Genomic DNA, 24125 nt, shown 5'->3' with positions numbered 1-24125 from the left:
TTCCATTCTAGAGCATTTTTTTTTTAAGCTTCACACAATGTATCACAAACTTTGTGACTTTTCAGCCTGCAAAAGCATATTTGTCAATGAAAGACTATAATGTTCAGAAGTTGTCTTTTGCAATTTTATTTATCTGCCTCAAATCTTATAGCTGTCATTTTTAAAATCTAGTATCATGCCAGCTGTTTTCCTTGATTTATGACTTATTTATGATTTATAACAAGGGTAAAACATTTTTGGCAATATCAGCCTCTATGCTCTGATACCTTTTACGTCTCCTATAGCTACCGGAAATTAACTGCTTTAATTGCTTTTCCTTTCCCTCCATCACCAAAACAAAATGTCCTGTTGGATTTAAAAGTCTTCACTAACCACTTATCTCGGTCATTTAATATACCATAAAATACATTAAACCAAAGTTCTCCAGTAACAGTTTTAGAACAAGCAGACTCCAACACTGCCATAGCCTGTGTCTCTTTTACAAGATTGAACATTTTTATCTTAGAATCATTTATCAATGTTTGATAACAGGACTCGGAATTAATTAATGAGAAGTGTACATGGTCTGAATTCACAACAGTGTTAAAATTTCTAGGACTAAAGCCAGCACAGTCTCTGGCAAAATGCCTAATAGAACCACATTTGAAACCACACATTATCCTACCTTGTCTGTCCTTCGTTTCCTCAATAGAATTTTGTCCCCCTTTACTTCTGTTCCGATTGAAATCTACAGTTTCAATTTCTTTCTTGATAGCAGGAACTGTTTTGAATTTCAATGAAGAAATATCAAACTTGTTTTTTAAGTATCCATCATTTCTGTGCAAGTCGAACTTCCACATGTTGTCCTTGCTAATTTTACGTTTTCCTCCAATAGATTTGCTGCATTTAAAACAAAAAAAATGCTTGGACTCCTTCTGGCAGAGAAATTGGTATTTGTTCAGTTTAATCAAAACATTAAAAAACGAAAATATTGAAAAAAATTTGTTACTCGTTATGGAATAACGTTTTCATACAAAAAAAGCACTTAATTTGATCAATTTTTTTTTTTTTTTTTTTTTTTTTTTTACAGAGGAAAATCAAACTTAAATGAGATTGATTGTGTCACGGCCATCTTGCTTATTTTGCAGAGGAGGAGGTGTCTTTAAGCAAAAATGTGATTAACAAAATGAAAAAGTGATAAAAAAAAAAAAAGACAGAAACTCTATAAAATAAGTGAAAACAAATTAAAATATTCTAGGTATTTTTTCTGCCCATTTCAAAATAATCTCATCAAATTTTGATAAACTTTAAGCAGTGATTGGAATTATCTCCCCTGGCGCTTCCCTCCCTCCTTATCTGCAAAATAAACAAGATGGTTGTGACACAATTGATCTCATTAAAGTTTGATTTTCCTCTGTAAAAAAAAAAAAAAAAACTTGATCAAATTAAGTAATTTTTTTTTTTTTTTTTTGTATGAAAACTTTAACCATAACGAGTACATACAATATTTATTTATTCTTTTCAATGTTTTCATTTTTTAATGTCTTGATTGAACTATACAAGTACAGAGAAATTCCGTATTTACGTAATTTCTCATACAAAAATTCATAAAACACCAAAAAGTTGTTTATGTTTATTCCAGCAGCTTTTTTGTAAGAGTAAAATTCTTTGAATGACATCTATGCCATTGTGTTTTCTTTGTCTGTAATTATTTTTAATCCATTAGTTCAGCTAATATCTGTGATGTCTAAGTGTCGAACACATTCTCATGTTTTATGGCAATGACAAAAATACTGCTGGGCCCTATTTTTCCTTAGGTAAATCTGTGAAGATAAGCCATATACTTATGTTTTGTTTCAATTCGGTGTACATTTCTTCAGTCTGCAAAATAGATGGGTGTTTCGGAAATGACGCTAGCTTTCTTTCAATTGTGTTTCAACATAAGTTGAACAGATATAATGTCTGTCACATGAATGAGTACATTCTGCTACTAATGTTAATTCACTTAGTACATCCATGATGTATGATAAAGGCGTTACTGTTGACTGGACACCATATTGAATATCCACTCAAAACAAGGGACATAACTAAATACATAGAAGGCCACCAAGTTTGATAACTCCAACTTTAACATGTAATGCCTTAGGACAGGATCTTGGTGATTGAAGCACTTGGAAGTCAGGGTTTAGCACTTTCACTTTCCAACACACCGCTTTGTCCCTTATCTGGGCAGGACGGGTGGTCCAAGAGGCCTGTTCCAATCAATCAGCCGGTCATGTCAGCCCTTACTTGTGCCAGGCTTTTCCAGGATTGATCATGGAGAAGTTGAAAGTTGGCATCTTTGACGATCCTCAGATCCGGCACCTCATTAGAGACCCAGGGTCTGAAAACTCAATGACCGAAATGGAACTGGAAGTGTGGAAGACATTTTTTTCTGGTAGTGAAGAACTTTCTTGGCAACAATAATAATCAAAAACTATGCAACAACATGCTGACTACTTTCAGAAACCTGGGTTGCAACATGAGCGTCAAAATGTACTATTTTCATATATGGACCGGTTTCCTGAGAACTTGGATTCAATGAGTGATGAGCAGGGGAAGATTCCGTCAGGACCTGAAAGAGATGGAGATCAGGTATCAGGGTTGCTTGGACACAGTTATGATGGTTAACTACTGTTGGAATCTGAAGAGAGATGTCTCTGCCAAGAGTTTCAAGAAATGGAAGGTCAAGCCCTGAAGTTTGAACAATAGTGAAGCAACATGCAATTTATGTGTATTTACCTTTTATCAAAGTCCATCATTCAGTTTTCAGTAATAAATGTTTCTATCAGATATTCAATATATGTTGTTTACTTTTTTTCTTGAAAACATTTAGAATGTGTGTTCATAAAAATCAGCTAATAATGCTACAAAAATGTAATCGATTTTGTCACAAAAGTTGATTTTTTTTTTTTTTTTTTTTTTTTTTTTCAAATCAACTTTGCACAAAAATCTGACTTGATCTACACAATTCGATTTAGTTTGAGATGTTGGAAAATAACCTATTTCAGTGAAATATATGTACAATAAATCTTTACATCAAAATCGTAGTAAGAGTTTGTAATATACACAAAAATGTTAGTTGTTGAAACACATTTATCTATGCACTCATCAGTCACAAAATAGATTATTTTTAATCCCATTTGAATAAAATTTAAATAAAAATACAATAAAATCCCAATATGATTACTTATAATAAATATAACAAATAGACATTGAACTTCTAAAGTAAAAAAAAAAAAAACTACACAGCTGATATCAAGCTTTCTTGGGGGATGGGGAGGTAGTACTTTTAATGATCATAAATACCACACTTGTTAAGTAAGCTTTTTTATATATCAACATATTGATCTAACACAAATTTTTGACAAATTAATTGTATATTTCACTTTTCATATTGTCTTACAGTAAAGCTGGTATAACAGAATCTTTTGAAGGTCACCAAGGTCCTATCACGGGAATCAATTGTCACACTGTCCCTGGACAAATCGATTTCTCTCCATATTTTATCACTTCATCTTTTGACTGGACGATCAAATTATGGAGTAATCGCGTAAGTTTTGCTTTTACTTTTACTTCTAAAACTCGATGCTTCTCTCTTTTTCACCATAGATGCTCAGATTCTTCTTTTGTCGCAATCAAAATGAATGGTTTTCTCCTTTAGGAAGCTCCTAGTTTTGATAAGCTCCTACTACTGATTTTCACTCTAGATCTGAAATGGAACATCTACATTCAATCTGTTGGGAAAATGGTTGGATCATTCTACTGCTCTAGAAAGTACTCAACTATCTTTTTAAGAGTTAAGATGGAGTATTGTTGTCACAACTAAGAAGGTACTTCTGCAAGCACCTTTTATTTTCTTGGCAGAGTACAGCATCAATTTTGCAATCTAGTGGAGGATGATTTTTTTTCTGGTCTCCAGTCTCTTTCTCACAGAAGACATTGCTAGTCATTCTGTACTTTATTGTTGTTTCTTTATAAAATGCTTGATTGAACTTCAATCTCTGGTTCTTCTTTGTAAAACGTTCATAGCAAGAACTCATCTTATTACCACCACTGCAAAAATGTTTTCCTTTTTTCCTCCACTAAACAAAATTTCCATAAACAGAATTTTTTCCAAGAACTTCCTAACTGTGGAACCCATTACCATGGGACTGCTTCCTTGCAGATTGCAACATTGGTTTTCTATGAATTGAATATCAACCAAATCCATATCATAAATCATCTTCATAAGTAATGAAATTTTGTATATTTCATTCAGCATTTTCAATCCTTATAATATTCATTAACCTTTATCTATTCTTGTGGCTTTTGGCCTTGATAACTGAAGCATTAGTAATAAAGAAGGTGTGATAAAGATATTGATTTATTTCCCTTTCACTCAACACAGAATCTCTATCCAACATTTAAAATTAATCTTATGTGTGCTTTAAACTTAACATGCAAAATAGCAGCTACCCATATTTTCTCTACCGCTCTCCCTCAACCCAGGACTGTACCCTAATCAACCAAGTCTCTGACAGCATAGATACAGCACTCTCCCTCGATATTAGCATACGTCCACGTATTTGTTGACTTCAATGTCCACCACAGTAATTGGCTTGGATTCTCTACTTACAGATTCAGCTGGTAGCATAACACATAGCTTCTCTATATCTCATTCCCTATCACAGAGAGTTATGTCTCTGACACCTTTCCCAGATCAGCAAGATCCACATGCTTCTACTAGATCTATTTCTGACCACAGTTCCCGCTGACTGTAATGAATGCCCATAGCCCACTCGGGAATGCTGATCACATTGTGATAGTAGTAATCAACCTAAATTCTCAACCCAAAACTGAAGAACCATTGCTCAAAACGACAAGGTATTATAAGAAGGTTGACTGGGAAGCCATCAGGGATCTCATCAGAGATACTCCATGGAGAAACATCTTTTTCCTTCCCGCTGAACAGTGCGCTAATGGGATCACTGAATAGTTCAAAACGGTAATCCCACGCGGAAATTCTATAGCAAACCCTACTCTCCCCAATGGTTTACTTCTACTTGTGCAGCTGCCATTGCCCAAAGGCAGCATGCATACCAGAGATTTAACTTGCATAAGTCTAGTACAAACAGACAAAAGTTTATAGAAGCTAGAAATAATTGTAAGAAAGAAATAGCGAAAGCTAAGAGAGAATATACTGAAACCACCAGAAAACGCATTGAAGCACAGAAATTAGGAAACCGTGATTTCTGGAAAATCTAGAACAGTGTAGTAAATAATGCCCAATCGACAATTCACCCACTATCCAATAATCATGAGGTTGTTTGCACGGCAACCGAGAAGGCTAACATATTTGCCCGTCGGTTTACCTCCAACTCCAGCAAACCACTCCCTTTCCTTTGCGGACAGATGGTACACTAGATGATCTGAAAATCACTACTTCTTAAGTACATGTTATCATAAAAAACCAAACACCTCAAAAGCATGTGGACCTGATCTCATCCTGGCTGTGCTATTAAAAAAAATGCTCTGCTGAGGTTGCTCCAGTTCTCTCCAAACTACAACATGTGCCTTAACGAATCAGTTACATTGAGAGCATTGCTAAGGCTGACGCAAAGAAGGTGGGCTTTCTCTACCATGCTAGAAAGCTACTTGTCTGAAAGTATCCTGTATCTCTACAAGGCCACCATTCACCTATGTACAGAGTACTGTTGTCACATTTGGGCTGGTGCGTCTGAAATATTTCAAAAAAAAAATATATGAAAAATAAATACAATTAAATTTCAGTTTTTTTAACGAGTCTTAGAAATTCACTTTAACATTTGATATAATTACGATGTGCTTTTCCTGATACACACTTACATCTCATCAGTTACATAATCTTTGCTTACAGTGTTTTTGTCAGGTCACTAGTTGGCATGTGGTCATCAGTGGTGGCAAGTTACCTAAAAAACGACCCCAAAGAAAAACATTAAAAAAAAAAACAACTCCTACAAAAATTTCTGACTCTCATTCTCTCAACTTAATGTGTATGCAGGCAGAACTTTTTTGGATGGCCACTCACATCTCTGATTTTTTTTTTCTCTAATTTCTTTTAAAGCTTTAAATAAACAACTTGTTTCTATAAAATAGTGCCTTTATTTCCAGGATCAGAAATACATCCACTCATTTGAAGATAACAGTGAATACGTCTATGATGTGCAGTGGTCACCAATTCATCCCGCACTTTTTGCCAGTGTTGATGGAATGGGCAGATTAGATTTGTGGCACTTGAACAATGAAACGGAGGTAAATTATTTCAAAATTAATAAATCTTCTCTTCACCTTTTATTTTTTATTTTTTCTTTGATTTTCAACTTTGTCAACGTTTTTTTAATATTTGTATAGTTTTTACTGAAAATAAACATGATCATACTTTATATTTTCACGTGTGAACTACACTTTCCCATCCTCATAAAGTGACATAAGAAAATATTGTGAGAAAATTATCATTTATTGAAAACTTCATTTTTAATGGATGTATTAATAAACTTGACATTACTTGTGTAGATTTTGAACCAGACGTATATAAGCATCCTCTTGGATTTATCTGGAACAATGTCAACCACTCTAGTTTGCCTGTAACCTGACATAAGACATCTATCAATAGTAATACACACAGGCGAAAAAAACGCTTTGGATAATCACAGATTTCAAGGTAGTTCTACTAAAAAAGCCATATCTTTTAAAACCAAAGCACTTCAAGTCTTCGAATTACAACTGTTTTGTTTGGAAATGAATATACTTTCAAATGAATTAATAAATATCAATGTACATTATATATTTTAAGAGTTTTAAGCAAATAAAGTGATAAAAATGTGAACATCATAAAATGGTGTTTTCAGTAAGGTTTTGTAATGACCCCTTCTGATTTCTAAAGGCCCATACCGTGATTGTATGAAGAATTTAGGTATGAAATTTGAGAACCAATCAGAAGAAGTGTTAATCTTAATACTGTCAAGTGTCCGAAATATTTTTGACCATTTCTTTTTTTGTCATGTTAAAAATAAGACTTTAATATGACGAGTATCGAACATTTTGAAAAAAAAATTCATCGGACACCCACTAGTAAGTAAATCATTTTTACTATCTTTATCAATTAAAAGTATTATTTTATGTTGAGTAGGACACGGTAATTGATAATAATTTAAAAGTACCTACCCGAAAAATGTTTCTATTTCTTGAGTGTGGTCAAATTAAGTTAGTATTAGTAGCAGCAGGAGCAGCAGTTGTAGTATTAGTCATAGCACAGTATAAACAACACGCGTTCTTTAATTTTTATTCACAAACGAATTAAGAAAAACATGAAAATATGAAAATAAATGTTCTGATATGTTTAATTAGAGCTATTTTGTTATCAAAATAACATTAGTTTAGAACTATTCGGTCTTCAGAATGTATAATAACAACAATCCCAACCAATTCGGCTTATGAATCCATTATAATTTCTCACATTTCTGGTCAAATTTAAAAACATGGTTAAAAAAACAAAACAAACTTTTGTAGATATATAGCTTGCATGCACTTTTATTCATTGCATTAGTTTTGAACAGCGAATTAAAACAATGTTGTACAGCGAACAGCTACAAATGTTTTTTCAAAATCAAATGATGTATGAAAATCTCGTTTGTATTACTGTACACATAGATTTGAAAAAGTTGTCAAAAAACAAATATATAACAAATAAACGTTATCAAAGGCCAGATAAGTTACTTTTCTACCTAACTGGATATGTTTTTAGTGTTTATATTTACTGTAACATGTTTATTCAGCTCTAAAAACATACAGTGTTTACCGATGTATTCGAAAATTTAAAATGACGGATGACTCTTTCTTTGAAGTGGTAAGTTTAGGAAAATGAATTATAAATAAAAAAACAGACAAAATACTGTTAGAAACTTGCTCAATATATGTTACCGTGACATAGGCAAATATATATTCGGCAGGTTTTTAACAGTATTTTGTCTAGTTTTTTATTTTTAACTCCTTTTCCCAAATTTTCCGTGTGAAGGAGATAGTCGGCCGCCATTTTTAACTTTCCAATACGTCGGTAAGCACTGTATGTTTTGAACTGAATAAACATGTTACATTAAATAAAAACACTAAAAACGTATCCAGTTAGGTAAAAAAAGTAACTTATCTTGCCTTTGATAACATTTATTTATGTATTTGCTTTCTGATAACTTTTTCGAATCTATGTGTATAGTAATACAAACTCCGTTATTTTTTTTCTACTTATTAAGCGAAAGGTATTTTTACCACTTGCTCCAGTGTAGTATAAACGGCCTATGGAATAAACACCTTCAACCTCGAAAATAGAAATCAACAAATTTATGGAATTTTCTTTGAAATTTCGTAACGCAGTTTCTTATTAAATTAAAACTAAATATAACATTTGCTGACTTATTTACCTGTCGAATACACACACACAATTATATATATATATATATATATATATATATATATATATATATATAACTTTCTGTAAGATATTTATTTGAAATTAAATTTTTGTGAAACTAACCGCCCCCCCCCTCTAATATTGTTTTTGTTTCTGTCAAGTCTTCAGTATGTTCACACAATTTTCCTTAGCCTTACAACTAATTCAAAGTCTGAATGGTAACCCTCCTCATATTCTCATTGCATAGGAACCCTCTTAAAACCACACATAATTGTCTTAACAAGACAAAAAGCATACAGGATTTATCTCCCATAGAAAAAAAAAAAAAAACAGTTCACTGCCCTAAAACGCTAGAGTGACTTGTAATGGGGAATTATTTTACATTAAATTCTAAAATAATTTATCTTTTCATTAAAGTTTTTCATGGCATTTCATACATAATTGCCTAAAAAGGTAGAATCACATTTTGGAGGAGTGGTCAGAAGGGGTTGGGTGGAGTTAAACAGAAGGTGTTAATCTACAATAATACCAAAGAAATATTGCAATATATTCATTTTTAAATGATCCTATGTTTAGATTCAAGTTTTTTGTACATAAAGCACATTACAATTCAGCTTTGAGTTCTCCAACTTCTTTTCTGTTTATGGATACATGGCATTTTTAAGGAATTGCAGCATATTTATGCACATTTACTGCAGATTATTTGGAAACCATGAACTTTGGGAGATTTTTAGTCGCATATTCTGATTCCTTGTACAAAAATACACTTATATGGTAAATGTCATTGCTTAATCTTGTGTTTTAACAAAGATATGACATTTTTACTGAAAAAGTAGTGTAAAAAATGTGACAAAACACATATGGTCTTAAAGAAGGGAAAATATCCAAACGTGTGAGGCACAAAAATAGTCATAACTTCCTTAATTTTAATTAGATTTAAAAAATTTAAAAAGATTCTTCCTTAGCTCCTCAAGCTCTTTCTATGTATACCAATATTGAAATATTTTAAGCTATTTCAATTTTTTCATGTGTATTGCTACTATCAGCCAATCACAATGCGTGACATCAAGCTAACTTTCAGATAAATATTGGGAGCTAGATGTTACATCAAAAACATGGTGACTAACAGCACTATGAATTTATTAACAAACAACTGCAGACGCCCGAAGAAGTAGATTTTTTTTTTTTTGTCAAAATAAAAAATTAATCTGTTTCTGTAAGCAACAGATGTGGCATAAATTTTTTCTGAAAATTTTCTTTGACAAAAAAATATTTAAAATTATAAATTTTTTACTTCTTTGGACCTTTTTAAAAACCTTTGAAAGACCAAAAAGAAATACATTTGTTTTGAAACAAAAACAAAAAAACTTGTTTGCTAAATATTATCTATTAAAAAAAAAAAAAAAAAAATGATTATAGTAAATCTTCCCCTCCCCTGCATAAAATATATGCTTGCCATGAATCATTAAATGAAAAATTACGGTAAGTCTTTTTTTTTTTTTTTTCTCCTACATTTTCCATTTATTTTACTATTTTCTGCTTTGTACTGTTAAGATTTGATCATCGGAGACACTTTGCATAATCTTGGGCAAAGCCAAGCGGACGCTTAGATATGTCTGGTTCAAAATCTGCATACGTACCAACTTAACTGTTACTGGATTATTTGTTGCTTTTCCATAATTTGCACAGACTTGATATGTGTCAAGCAGCGTAAATCATAGGCTATGGACCCAAAGGTCAAAATCCCTCTAGAGTTTTGATTCTGTGACCTTGGCTGGGGATGGAAGAAAAAATGGTGTCAAATGAATGCCAATAAACTCCTGAACATCATATTTTTTTTCACAAGCACAAATGTTGCGCATTAATGAGAACGGCGGCCATATTTAAAGATGGCCGACAATCATTCAAATAGAACATGATGACTTGCTTAAACACTAGTAGCAGCCAAACCGATAAACATACAGACATCTAGTTTAGCACATTCTTCATATATATAATATAGAAATATTGCACTTAATATATTTATTATGCTTCAAAATAGGGAATATTTGTTACAAAAAAAGCTTTTATTTGATACCACTTCAATCTTTTTTTGTGTATAACTAAAAAGATATATTTTTGTTACATTTTGATATTTCTCATATAGAGACATTTATATTCTACCAATGTGCTCGTCTGAGCTCCAATCTCTCGTCCCCCCTCGCCAATCTTTCACGAGAAACACCCGTCTGGCTGAAACTACTGTCAATAATTTTCCCCACTCTTTATCTGTGCCTAAATCCAAACGTTTCTCAGAAGTGCACGACTGTGGAACTCTCTTCCATTTGCCTGTTTCCCACCTGACTACAACTTGGATGTCTTCAAGTCCAACATAAACAAATTCCTGACAAACCGCCCCTTTAAGTAAGACACTATCAAATCTCCAATACTATCTCACTGATTACTGTACACGCAATAACTCTTATCCCTGAGTGGCCTCCGGGCCTTGATAAGTGGTGACTTCCATGTAAAAAAAATAAAATAAAATATTACTAGTCATACAAATTTATTGCTATATTTTGTATGTAGCAAGGTCATTTTAACCTGAGGTAGATCTGCGATTTTGTATCATTTTAAAAACTGGTTCATACACATCAACTTGGTAAAATATACCATGTTTGTCAATTTTCATTCAAAAGAAATTTAACCTATATTTCTTGGAGTATTTTTATTTCTTGAATCTATGAATAATAACACAGGTTTGAAGGAAAAAAAAGATATTTTTTTAATGAAAGTTAAACAACATGTTAGTAAATAAGATCATATATGCTTTTATTTAAAACTGATCACTGATTATGCCACTTCATCATCATCATCTTGTCCAATATTTCTAATTTTATAACAAGAATCTCTTGCACACTTGCACATATCTGTGCATGGGACTCTGTTTTGTAGACATGTACAAATGTTTACATCTTTACACTGACTTCTTTTACGTTTGGCAGAGCAGTTAATTAAATCCATTAAACTGTCTGGAGCAGGAAGAAGATTCATCCAATGGATTACTAAATCTCCATTTTCTATCTTCCATCCATGACAATCAGGGGATGGTATATCGGGATTTGCATGGAGGCTCCTTTTATAGACACGTGAAAAAAAGAAAGAAATGAACATTAATATTGAATCATTTTTATCTTTTCTAATAAGCAAATAACAATGAAACTCCATATACTTAATTTTTACATATAATTGGAAATTTAAGATTATTTATAAAACATACCTGCTTGATAGTTAGCTCGCTTGATGTGTTCACTCAGGGCATCTTGATTTGGAGGCATTGTGATTTTCAATTTTCTTTGGAATATAAACATGTTGTATCTGGTTTCATTAACACTTGTGACATTTTGTAGGCCATACAACCTGCAAACAAACATTTCTAATAATTTTGCTGTGTCTGGTTTGACATAAACTTCATTACCAAGATCACTGAATAACAAAACTCATTCTCTCTCAATAATAAACTAAGTGCTTTCTTTTTGCCCTTTCTATAAAACGAACTGACACTATCACATCCGGTAAAACAATGTAGACCAATCAAGGCTTGGCTGATGGAATCTCCAATGCTGTCTTTTATTATCCTGATGTCTATTGTTCACAAATTTGTTCCTCTCCCTGTTTGGAATTATAAATGCGCTGGAATGAGATTTTGTAAAGCAATTCCAATTACAAACACATCAGTATCAGGACTCATAATGATTGTCTGTATTAGTGCTGACTGCAAAGGAAGCATGCAAATAAATCTGTGTATCAGTTTCTTCTTGTGATGTACAAAGTCTCATCTCTTCTAACCTGATGTGTCCACGATTTTTTCTGTGCACAAATCTTCAGATGCCCCAACTATCCATGCAATATGAGGTACCATCTTTTCAGCCTCCTGCAAATTTAATGTTTCTGCTGTTGGTGGCCATAACAAAGGAGGTTTTACTTGTCTAATAATGTTTCTCAGATCCATAGCAGTTATGTACAAGTTAAATAATTTGGATCTGAGTGTACATGCCTTGTTTGCTGGTTTGTGTCATTTTCTGACGATTCTGTTTCACTTGTAGTTGTGGTACGTGTTTCCTCATGGAGTACTGTTTTTTTTTCCTCTACAAGAGAAGACACTGTAATGTCATTTACATACACGATGTCACCTCGTGATCTCATTTTAGGGGTGATGAAGCATAGTTGAGGGAATTTTTTAATTAACCTTTGTTTTAAATATCCCGTTTTATATAAATCCGCATTAACTCCATGTGTTTCTTTAATCTGTTTGACAAACAAGTCTTTCAATTTTTTTAGTCTCATGATTTCCTTGTTTTCAATAATTCGTGTTTGGACTAATTTGGCAAAGACCTCAAATGCTTTAGCAAATCAAGTTTGCTCAGCCTTTTCGGTTTTAGTTGGTTTGGTTAAATATCGAGTGAAGTCACGGTAACAGGAGTTATGGTATTTCACTTCGATTGCCACACAATCTTCATTTCTTATTTGCATGAGGACTGATTCATTTTCATTTTCTTCTGCAGCTCGTTTTAAATTAGCAGCTTCTATTGTCGAACATCTTACAAGTTTTCCCTGTTTCTTTTACCAGGTCCTTTGCACACTAGTTTTTACTTTCTGGCATAGTATACAGACATCTGGCAAAATATGCTTTGATCTAGCTGGTAAAGATGGTCGATCAAAATTGGAACGAAGAACACGTCTTTTTTTAGCTAGTGGTTCATCTTTTTCGGCAGTAGTTGCACCAATGTTTTCTTGAGATAGGGACCCTGTAAAAATATATTCATGAATTTAATATGCATTTGAAATAACAAAGTATATGAAAAACTTCAAATTAAAAATATCCAATCATTATTTCATAAATCCAGACAATTTCATTAAAAGGTTAATATATTTTTGTATAGTCCTAAACAAAAACTGCGAAATAGTAACAGCCTTTGGCTAAGAGCAAAGTATAGCATTTGTTCTGTTAATACAGGTAATCTTTTCTGTTCCAAGTCTGTAAAGGAGAAATCTTTCTAGACTGAGGCAATTTTAATTTTTTGTTCCAATCCAGAGTGCCTTTTTTGATGAACTCAATTTTACCCACATTAAAACCCGATCTAGTATCTATGTCCTCGTGGGGAGACAAGTAAATAGAAATAAACTCTAGTTTTTTGTTTTCTTTACAAGTGAGATTTTCCAAAACAGATGCCAACTTTTATGTACATTTTCAATTGTTTGTTTGAAACAGAAGATATTAATGTAAATTAACACCCTCGTCAAAATCGCCCCCCACCCCCCAAAAAAGATTGTACGTTTTTAATCGATTGTAGTGAGGATTCACAAAAAACTTGGCACTAAAAAAAAAAAATATATTTTAAAATTATTTAGAGGTGTTGACCTTTTTTTTTTTTTATTGGAGATAAATTCTGTGCATTTTTTAGCCAATTATGTGTGATTTTACAATTTTGCCACTCAGACTTAGGGTTAATGGTAAAAAAAAAATTAACAACAGTCTCTAGGAAATGGTGGATGATTTTTCAATAAATTTATATACGAAATGTTACTTTAAATCCATTTTTTTCTACCATCAAGTTTTTCATGGTGTTCAGCTCACACGTGCTTTCCTAAAAGAGTAGAGGGGGGGTATAAGAAAAAAGCATCTCTTTAAAAATGTGTATCAATAAAAATCAAAATTATTAAAAACTTACCTTCGAAAACGTTATCAGTTTTCTTTTCTAGTTTTTTCTTAATTCTTTCAATTTTCTGGTAATCGGTGAAACGTGCATAACAAGTTTGGTGAAACCCAACATGAGGAGGTATTGCCATTGAATCACAGCTTAAGTTGAGGTTTTTCGCAATTTCTGCTTGTGGTCCATGTAAAACTCTCCATTTTTTAACATTGAAAAAGATCTAACATTCCATGTTTTAATCGGAAATATGCACATAATGCACTCGTTTTTGCCTTTGTTTACAAACATTTCTTCTTCACTGGAGGCAGCCATATTGAATTTTTGACACATGCTACGATGATTGTGATTGGTTGATTGTAAGGAGTAAATAAAAGAAGTATTCTGATTGGCTACTTTTTTGTACGAAGACAACTTAAGAGTTAGCATTTTTTATGCATTAAAATTAAAATTATTTATTAATGCACCAAAATCTTGCTTGTGAAATATTTTTCCGTCTTATGATTTTATACATATTATATCCAAAAATCATGCCCACGCCTTTTACATCTCATTAAAAGTAAGAATTTTCACACTGGGCTGACGGCCTATTAATTGACATTTATGCAGAACTAATAGTTTCCAACAATAACTATTGCCTTTGACATTGTTAGCCGTGAAGGTAATTTCATGCTACTCCCAATTATTTCTCAGGGTGCATGCCGATTACTACATTTAAAAAAAATTTTTTTTTTTACAAAGGAGTCACCACTTATCATGGCCCGGAGGCCACTTGAGGATAAGGGTTAATGAGTGTACAGTAGAAATTAGGAAAATGTAATCGTAGTAATCGTTAGTAGTGAAAATTAGGTAAATTGGATTATTTAAGGGGACAGTTCATCAAGAACTTGTTTACGTTGGACTTGAAGACTATCATATTGTAGTTAGCTGGAAAACGGAACAGAATTCCACAGGCATGAAGTTGTAAGAAAGAAGCTTTGTTCATGGAATGTACGTTTAGGTTTAGACATAGATAAAAACAGATGTTGCAAGAGTGTTCCATCCTTGAACATACTTGGCTCTTATACAGATAGAGAATTGCATCAGCAGTGAGATATCTACTGGAGTGGTAGAATGATCCCACCATTTTTTCCAGCAGCCTTGGCAATAGATTTGATGTACATGTTTCATCTCAGATCAAGAGTAAAGGTCAGACCTAGAAGCTTGTCAAAACATGGAGCCTCCCCAAGATGAAAGCCATTCATTTCAATTGGCGGGGATCAGAGCGTTGATGATGTAAAAATAGGTTGGTTTTAGATGCATTAAAATCATCTCTTTCCCTATTGCACCATGTGATCAAGATCAGAGGAGAAAGAATCGGAGAAAACTTGGTCGTTTACGGCCTTTGAAGTGTTGGCATAGATGATAGTGTTGTGAGCATAATTGTCTACGAATGATCTTAGGATGTGATTTGGGAGATCATTGATGCAGATCAAGAAGAGGGTAGGGCCCAGAATGGATCCCTGAAGGATTCCAACATTAATGCTGTGAGCTTCTGATTTCTGCCCATCAACCACTCCTCTTATGAACCTATCAGAAAGAAATGATTTAATAATTGAAAAGAAATTTTCAGCTATACTGTAACTGGAGATTTTGTGGAGTAAACTTTTGTGCCATACCCTATCAAAGCTTTTAAAGATGTAAGTCTATAGCCAATTCTGAAGTTGTAATCAAAGCCAAAATTGAGTTTATAGAGTGAAATTAACAAAACCTGTCAAGAAGACAAACTAATCCAAATTTGATGAATGAAACTATTTTTTCTAATGCAAACAAATCCTGTGTGCATTTTCCGGGTGCCGCTCTACACAAACAAGTTTAACCAAACCAAATTTTAACCAGTCTGCCTGGTGCTACCAGATCAGGCTGTCTGAATATTGGCTTCCTAGCACAAATGCACCATACATTAACACATTTGTTCTGCAAAGCAAAAATCAAAAACAACACTCTCCTCCCTCTTTCCTTTTCTCCCTCTCACACTTCCCTACTGGCTTCCTGACTTAAAACACATTAAATATAAATGTTATAACCCTTACCACTTTACAGGAATAAAAATAACAGAATCCACTATAAAACAACCAAACCAATCACTACGAACTAGTGATGAAAGATATAGGAAACTTGAAAGATAGGAGCTTTCTACGAAGTTGCTGAATTCAGCATGAATAACTCAAAGAGAGTTGAGGTACTGTGAAACAACTAAACCAAACATGATGTATACTTTCTTGAGGGTATGATCAACTTGAAACAACAACTTTGATACAATAAATGGATTCTACAAAAAAGTATTCCAAAAGGGTTGATGTGCTGTGGAGTAGGACAACTAAGACAGGCACCAGGAAGGAATATCTGAAAATATAAAGAACTTGAAACACAAAAATATTTGCCAAAATGGCAGGTCCCAACATCAATATCTTAAAAATAGTTGATATGCCATCAAATAAAACAATCAAATCAAATATTATGTATGAAGATATGGTATATGATATATATGAAGATACAAAAAACTCAAAACCTTTATAGATTATTTTCGGCCTAACTGAATATACCAACTGCTGTCCTTTAGAGGATAAAAATCCCTCAATAGCGCCACTTGTTGACCGTAGATAGCGACCTGTAATATACTAAGAACAGGATTCTGGTGGTTGAGCAGAATATGTTTAGGACATAATAATGACATGGTATTATAGCACCCCACTTTGGCCCTTACTATGCTAGATGGGGGCTTGGAGAGACCCGATCCAATCAATCAATGAGTAGCATTATTCAGACAAACCAAATAATAAAAAAAAAAAAAACAGCACTTACACTCACCACAGACAAACAACAAACTAATTTAATAAGCTGCGGCTGAAGGGTCAATCAAGTTGGGACAAAGGCAACTGACAGGAGTAATAAAAAATATAGGAAAACCCCATACTTGCGTGGGCAATAACTACATATTATTAATGCTTGGAATCACATTTGAGTATACCAGCTATATAGTCCTGGAGAACTGGGATTTACCCCCTTGTTTTTCTTCCCATGAGGGACTCCAAGGAAGGTGGAAAGCAGCATGACTGATGAACCTTCTAACCTTATGAATAGAAAGACAACCAAGAGACTGCATATAGAGTCTGAGATGGACTCAGACAATGACAACGAAGATAAAGCCTTTCCATACTTCATTGTGTTGGAGGCTACTTCTGATGAACTAGAATGTTGCCCTTCCTTATAAAAAAAAACATATCAATCAAAATAACAGCCAAAAATGTCAAAAATATTTTAAACAGAACAATATTGATAAAAGTACAAAATAAAAAACAGACTAAAACATTATTAAACTACAAAAAATACATGAAACAAGCACCAAACATTAAATTATTATAATTTATAAACTTGCTTGTTTTATGTAGTTTTTGTAGTTTGTAGCGACAAATCTTTGTATGCACAACTGAAAAGCCAAGAAAAGCACAGAAGAATCATAATTAGGAAAGCTGGAGAGGTAATATATACAAACACATATTAACATTTAACTCTCCTCAAATATCAGATCAATATAGGTTATGACAGAACCAAAGTAGAACAGTACATTCTGAACCCACTACAATGCTATGAATGCCAAAAGTTTGTCAAAGAAATCAAACATGTGGAAATTGCAGTCAAAAAGACCCGAAGTACAAAGAAGACTGTCCTAATGGAACCAAAAGTATAAACTGCCTAGAAAATCACCCTCTCGCTAAAAAAATTGCAAAATATACAAGAGAAAGACATCCTGACAATCAAATACCAAAAAGACATAAGATTCCAAGAAGCATGTAAAGAATTAACAAATTACACCAAAAGCACAGATGCCACAATAACCCAACAAGCAAACAAAATGCACAATTATAATGGTCTAAACCTAACCCTCCAGGAACCCCAAACATAACAAAAGAACTAAAAAACATACTTGAAGAATTGAAATCCTTTTTATCTAATGTATAAAAGACTCGCAAAAACTTTCAAAACATGCGACGGATCCAGATATCGTTTTCAAGCTTGATCCTTCAGACGACAAATATCGAAAAATTGACCAAAAACATTTATTCCTTCACCCTCAACTGGGCCGTTTTGTATAAGGAGTCGTTTTTTTTCACCAACATTTTCACAAACCATCGTCTCTGTTGGATTGACTACGCTTAATTTTAATGCTCTCAACTTTTGTTTGCGCCATGGACGTATCGGCCAAGACGTTACATTTTTTTTTGTTTTCTTTTCCTCCTTCACGTTACAGGTTCGAGCCTGCCTGCCTACTACCACCTTTTTTTTTTTTTTTAACAACACCTCTCTCCACCCAAATTGCCAACTGTTATTTTGATTAACCCCTAGCTACTACCACCTCCCGGGGTTCCTTACTAAACTTCCACACACACCCGGACAACGCCAGGTATCCCTGTTATTTTGAACTAAAAATAAATCTTAACAGCCAAATAAAAATTAGAAATGGATAACCCAGCATAGAGACAAAATAAAGGAAATCAGAAATTTACCCAATAAAATCGGAGAATCAATCACTAAAGAAACTATACAACCCTAACTGGAAACCTCACTTTGGACGGTTGAACAATCATCCATAATACTAAAATTGGGTAAATATTCTAAAAGAAAAACACATTCCTCAACCTTACATGAAGAACTGCTTAATATTCAAAATCAAATATAAAGAATACTCACAAATCTACACAACTGGATCAAAGGATGGAGACAGGGTAGGATGTGCAGCCATCCATAAAAATAAAAAATTAAAGAAAAGACTCCCAGATGACGCTTCTGTGTTTAGTGCAGAGGTGTCTGCCATTGACTTGGCGCTAGATATAATAACTGATAACCATAAAAAAATATCTCATCTTCACAGATTTTCTATCGGTACTCCTCTCACTCCGCTGTAAGAAAATGAATTAAGAATCCCCTTATTACAAATCTCTTAAATAAAATAAACACCATAACAATGAATAAATAAATCTTCTGCAGGATTCCAAGCCGCATCGGCATCTACATCAACGAAAAAGTGGATAAAGTAGCATAAGAGTCACTTCAACAAACCATACAATGGGAACAATCCCTTATACAGACCTAAAACCCAATATACATATATAGAAAATGGCAAGAACATTAGAGCGCACAGAGAATAAACTATTCAAAGTAACACCAAACATCGGAATAAGAAATAAAAAAAAAAGATGAAAAGAAAAGGTAGTAATAACTAGACTACGAATATGTCAGACTCCTGTCACTCACTCACATCTACCAAAATGAGAAGAGATGCCTATTTGCATAACATGTCAGAAACCCTACACAGTACATCATATATTGACGGGCTCTGTGGACTTTAAACAGGCACAAATAAAGCATTACCAAGAGAATAGTCTAAAGGAGATATTTAACAAAATCGACACAGAAAAACTTATTGAATTCTTGAAAGAGATTAAAATATACAAAATATAGCAAGACCAAAAAACAACTAACCAACAGCAAACACACATATTTCGGCATTAAATGACCCAAAAGTAGTTGATATGCCATACAACAAAGCAAATAAACAGTCTGCTTCCATAAACCTTTTAGTCCAGCATAAAGACGATGTTGCACGAGAAAGTAGCATATCAAACAGGTTTATTGTCAAAGCAGTTGAGTCACCAATGTTTATACAGGTAGTATTTTGACTTGAGGGCTTGTCTTAAAAATCATATTAAAAAAATGATTCCTCTGGCCTTCGTCAGGTTGTAACCGCAACGGATAGGAACTTCAAATTTCCTAACTGCATTCTCAGCAATCACTGCCAGTTGTTGACGACTATGGATGGCAGTGATTGCTGAGAATGCAGTTAGGAGATTTGAAGTTCCTATCTGTCGTGGTTACCACCTGACAAAGGCCAGAGTAATAGTTGGCCGAAACGTCGTGAAACAACAACTAAAAAAGATGAGGATAATAGTCGGCAATAAATAAATTAATATAAATAATACTCATCTCAATAATGTATTCCAATTAAAAAAAAATAAATAATAATGATGATATATAAAAAAAAATGACTTCACATTCAGATATATTCATTCTATGAAATAGTACCTTCCTTCTGGCATTTATGCACAGACACTATTATTTACCCCCTCCCTTTCATGAAAACTCTTTGTCTCTATATACATGTTATGATGATGCTCTTTCTTATGAAATTACTAAGTTTTAATTATTTATAAATAAAAGAACACAATAATTAATATTTATTGATAGTTAAACATTCAATTCAAAATACTTATGAGGCACAGAAATGGAAGCAGAAATGTTTTCAATTTTCCCCGTATGGATCTTGTTATAAATTATATATACTTTAAAAAGTAGTTGGAAACCATCTCCAGTTCAAACATATTTTTAATATCTTTGTAATGTTTTAAACCATAATTAAATTACATAATTTCAGAAAATTACAACAAATTTTTATCATTTAAAAAAACAAAAAACTAACATTGACACGTTTCTCAACCCCAAAAGTCAATTTCTTTTTGTCCCATTATAATATTTTAACAATTATAATAAAGTATTCAAGGGTTTGACCTCTTACAGTTATTAAAGTGTGTTCAACCTGGATGTAGATTCTCTATTTACTATATTTAAAAAAAAAAAAAAAAAAAAAAAAAAAAGGCAAGAAACATTGATAAATTGTTTTTAGGAATTTCAAAATTATAAAGGATTTGGATTTTAATGAAATTTGTGTAGTTACTTTGTCTATTTTATACTCGGATTTTACACAAGTTCATTTAATAAAATTTTGAAATTTTCTCCTTTTTTGAAAATAAAACCAAATTTTGTTATTTACAACCCAAAAAACTTAATGTTTTTCGTTATAAATTATTTTTTTTAAACACTCTTTGTCTTTTCCTTTCTCTGTAAGGTTCCATCGGCTACTGCTATCGTGGATAGCAATGTTGCTTTGAATCGGTGCAGTTGGCATCAAAGTGGCCATCTCATTGCTGCTGGGGATGACAATGGACGTATTCATATGTGTGATGTTGGAGAGGTAAGTAAATGACTTTATGAAATATTTTTATTTTAGTAATTCTAATTTAATAAATATAATCAATTATTTATACACTTTAATTGAATTGGTACAGATAAAGCTTAAAAAATATTTTATGAACATACTCAAAAATTTAGACCCCCCCCCCAAAAAAAAAAAGAATACATAATTATTATTTTAAGTAAATTTTGAATATTTCTTTGCTTATTGAAATATTTAGTAATATTTTTGAAAGTATTGAAAAAAAATATTGGGAGTTTAAATTCTAATCAGTGTTCATGGAGGTTGTCTAATGTCTGCTGCAATTTTGGGAAAGTTAGATATTGTGTAGCTTTTCCTCACTATAAATTTTTGCATTGAATATGCTTTCAAAAGTTATTTGACAGAAGAAGACCAGGTTATGAAAAGGAAGGGTTGTAAATTTGGGTTAAATTTGGGGGTATCAAAACTAAAGCAAAATATGATGAAAGTAAAAATAAAATAGATAAACCCCATAATTTATTATACCAGACCTTTTCACACTGAAACACTTATCACAATATTCTGTGGATCTATATTAAGAAACCTTGTTAAACTTTGTGACATATTTCCATTCTATGGAGGTCAGGTGCGAACAAACACCTCATAATTTTATTATACCATATTTCTTCAAACTGAAACATAATTATCAAAGTATACTTACGCAGAGCGATATGAAAAGTCTTTATTAAAGTTTGTGCCTATTTCCATTCTATGGAAGCCAGGCGCGAACGCAGACCCCACAATTTTATTATACCATCCCTATTTAAGTTACAACACACTTATCAAAGTATTATGTACATCTATATCAAAAACATTTATAAACATTTTTTTTAATTTTACAATTTTTTATTTCCATACTTCATGGACCAGGTACAAACGCAGACCCCACAATTTTAATGAACCACCATTCTGCCAGATCAAACATTCCTGTGTCTCGATACATCTATCATTATATGTAATCAGTTTTTTTAAATAGTCAACCATATAGGAGCCTATTCGTGACCACACACACACACACACACACACACACAAACATTCAGCTTTATATTAAAGATCGAATCCTACAGTGGATGAAACGCAGAATATTCAGTGTAGCTTAGTCGCCATATATATTTTATAAATTACTATAAGGAGAAAAAAAAATTAGTAACTTGTTAAAATGATAAATTTTCAACTCTTCAATATTTTTTGTTTTTACTCTTATATTTTTAATATTGCAGCATATTGCTAATCCTAAAAGTGACGAATGGTCTCGCTTCCGGCATACTCTCCAAGAACTTAAAACTCATGCTGCTGAGCGTGAAGAGGATTCTTCATTTATTGGATCCATGTCAATTCCTCTTCGGTAAAATCTCAAAACCATCATTGCTGCCTGCTCTATGGTCATTTTGAAATTTGTAACTTTTTTTTGTCTCACTCTTCCCCTTTCCCATAAATTGTCCGAACTTATCAATGAATAGAATCGGAGAAATAAAAAAAAGAATCTATTATTTAGCAACCATGTGGTGGTGGTGGGGGGTTAAAAGTCCTTCATATGTGGTCAGTACCGGCTGCCTTGTCAATGTGAAAAGAAAAGAAAACCTTGTAGCTATTGCGGTGCTTCTAATGAAACCTTACAAAAAAGCCCTTTTGTTTTTTGCTGGTTATTTACAAAAGCTTTTCTGCTCTGCCATTCACACCAAAGGCGAGGGTTGTAGTTTTCACTTTCTATATGAGAAGAAAGGAGTAAAAATAAAACAAATTTGTTTTCAGTAAAACTCTTTGAATTTTTCTGCACAAGCTCAACAAACTCTTTTCTTGTTTGGGCGAGCCTTTTTGCTTGTTTTAAGAGAATTTCTGCCAAGTTTGTCCATGAATGTCGTGTGATCTTATGGCATTGGAAAACAACAGTTATTCTGTCGGGTTCTGTCTTCCTCACTCACCTTGTTGATGACATTTCAGAATGGTTGACTGTTGCAACAGTTTTTCTGATTTTCATTGCTGTATCCGAAAGCCATTAACCATGTCATCATCTCCTTTTTTTTAATTTTTTTTTTTTTTTTTTTATTGTTCCTCCCTTTTATTATTATATTTCCTCTTATTTGCTCTTCTGTTATAATAATAAATGCATCATTTCTTTATTTTGCTAAATGAATATTTGACTTTTTATATATTTTTTTAATTGCTTTCTTATTAGTCATAAAAATAGTTTTTTTTTTTTTTTTTGTAAAATGCCTAAAATTGGAAATCGATGAGAATGAATGGAAAATCTGTCACCAATATGTATGTTGGTTAGCTTTACTTAGTGTTTTTTAGTCTTGCAGAATTGTGCATGTTGCAGCTTCTAAATCTGCAATTCACATGAATGTTCCCACTTCAACTATGTAGTATCTAATTTCCTATCGTCCCCAACTGAGTGTGAGGATAGTAATCTAGAAATTACTTTTGTAATTTTTATGTAACAGCTAAGAGGCATATCTCTTTCATACAGAAAAAGTATTTTTTTAAGATTTTTGTTTTTTATTGTTTTGATTTTTTTCAAAATGCTTAGGTTTGTTTTTATTTGTGGATACTTTATTTTCAAAATGCTTAGGTTTGTTTTTATTTGTGGATACTTTATTTTCAAAATGCTTAGGTTTGTTTTTATTTGTGGATACTTTATTTTCAAAATGCTTAGGTTTGTTTTTATTTGTGGATACTTCATGAGAATTCAACAATTATCGAAAATGTCTGATGCATATTGTGCTCTTCAGAACTTCATCAAAAGGCAAAATCAGAAAATGTTATGATGCAAACCAAGAAAGTATGACTAGTTAGCAATTAAATGCAAAGGACCAAGAAATTACGAAATTCTTAAAGATGGGAAAAAAGTCGGTTCAAGCAATAAATGCAAAAAAAACAAAGATTACATTTTTTTCTTGTC

The 24125-nt window shown here is 32.7% G+C and overlaps 1 protein-coding gene across 29 annotated transcripts in view; it reads left to right on the top strand.

The window, feature by feature from the left end:
- Positions 1-23357, top strand: part of LOC145259864 (cytoplasmic dynein 1 intermediate chain 2-like) — a 227664-nt gene extending 204307 nt beyond the window's left edge. For all 29 annotated transcript variants that reach the window (XM_080117741.1, XM_080117738.1, XM_080117730.1 and 26 more), the window contains 4 exons: positions 3427-3571; positions 6151-6291; positions 21077-21202; positions 22444-23357. In XM_080117741.1, coding sequence (XP_079973867.1) covers positions 3427-3571; positions 6151-6291; positions 21077-21202; positions 22444-22572 — 541 coding nt within the window. In that variant the 3' untranslated portion in view covers positions 22573-23357. The remainder of the gene's footprint in view (positions 1-3426; positions 3572-6150; positions 6292-21076; positions 21203-22443) is intronic.
- The last annotated feature ends 768 nt before the right edge of the window (positions 23358-24125 follow it).

This window comes from Euprymna scolopes, chromosome 35 (assembly GCF_053919585.1).
Source record: "Euprymna scolopes isolate OS-2025 chromosome 35, ASM5391958v1, whole genome shotgun sequence".
Taxonomy (NCBI): Eukaryota; Metazoa; Mollusca; class Cephalopoda; order Sepiida; family Sepiolidae; genus Euprymna; species Euprymna scolopes.
Note: the sequence above shows the minus strand (reverse complement) of the source record. Positions and strands in the feature narration are given on the sequence as shown.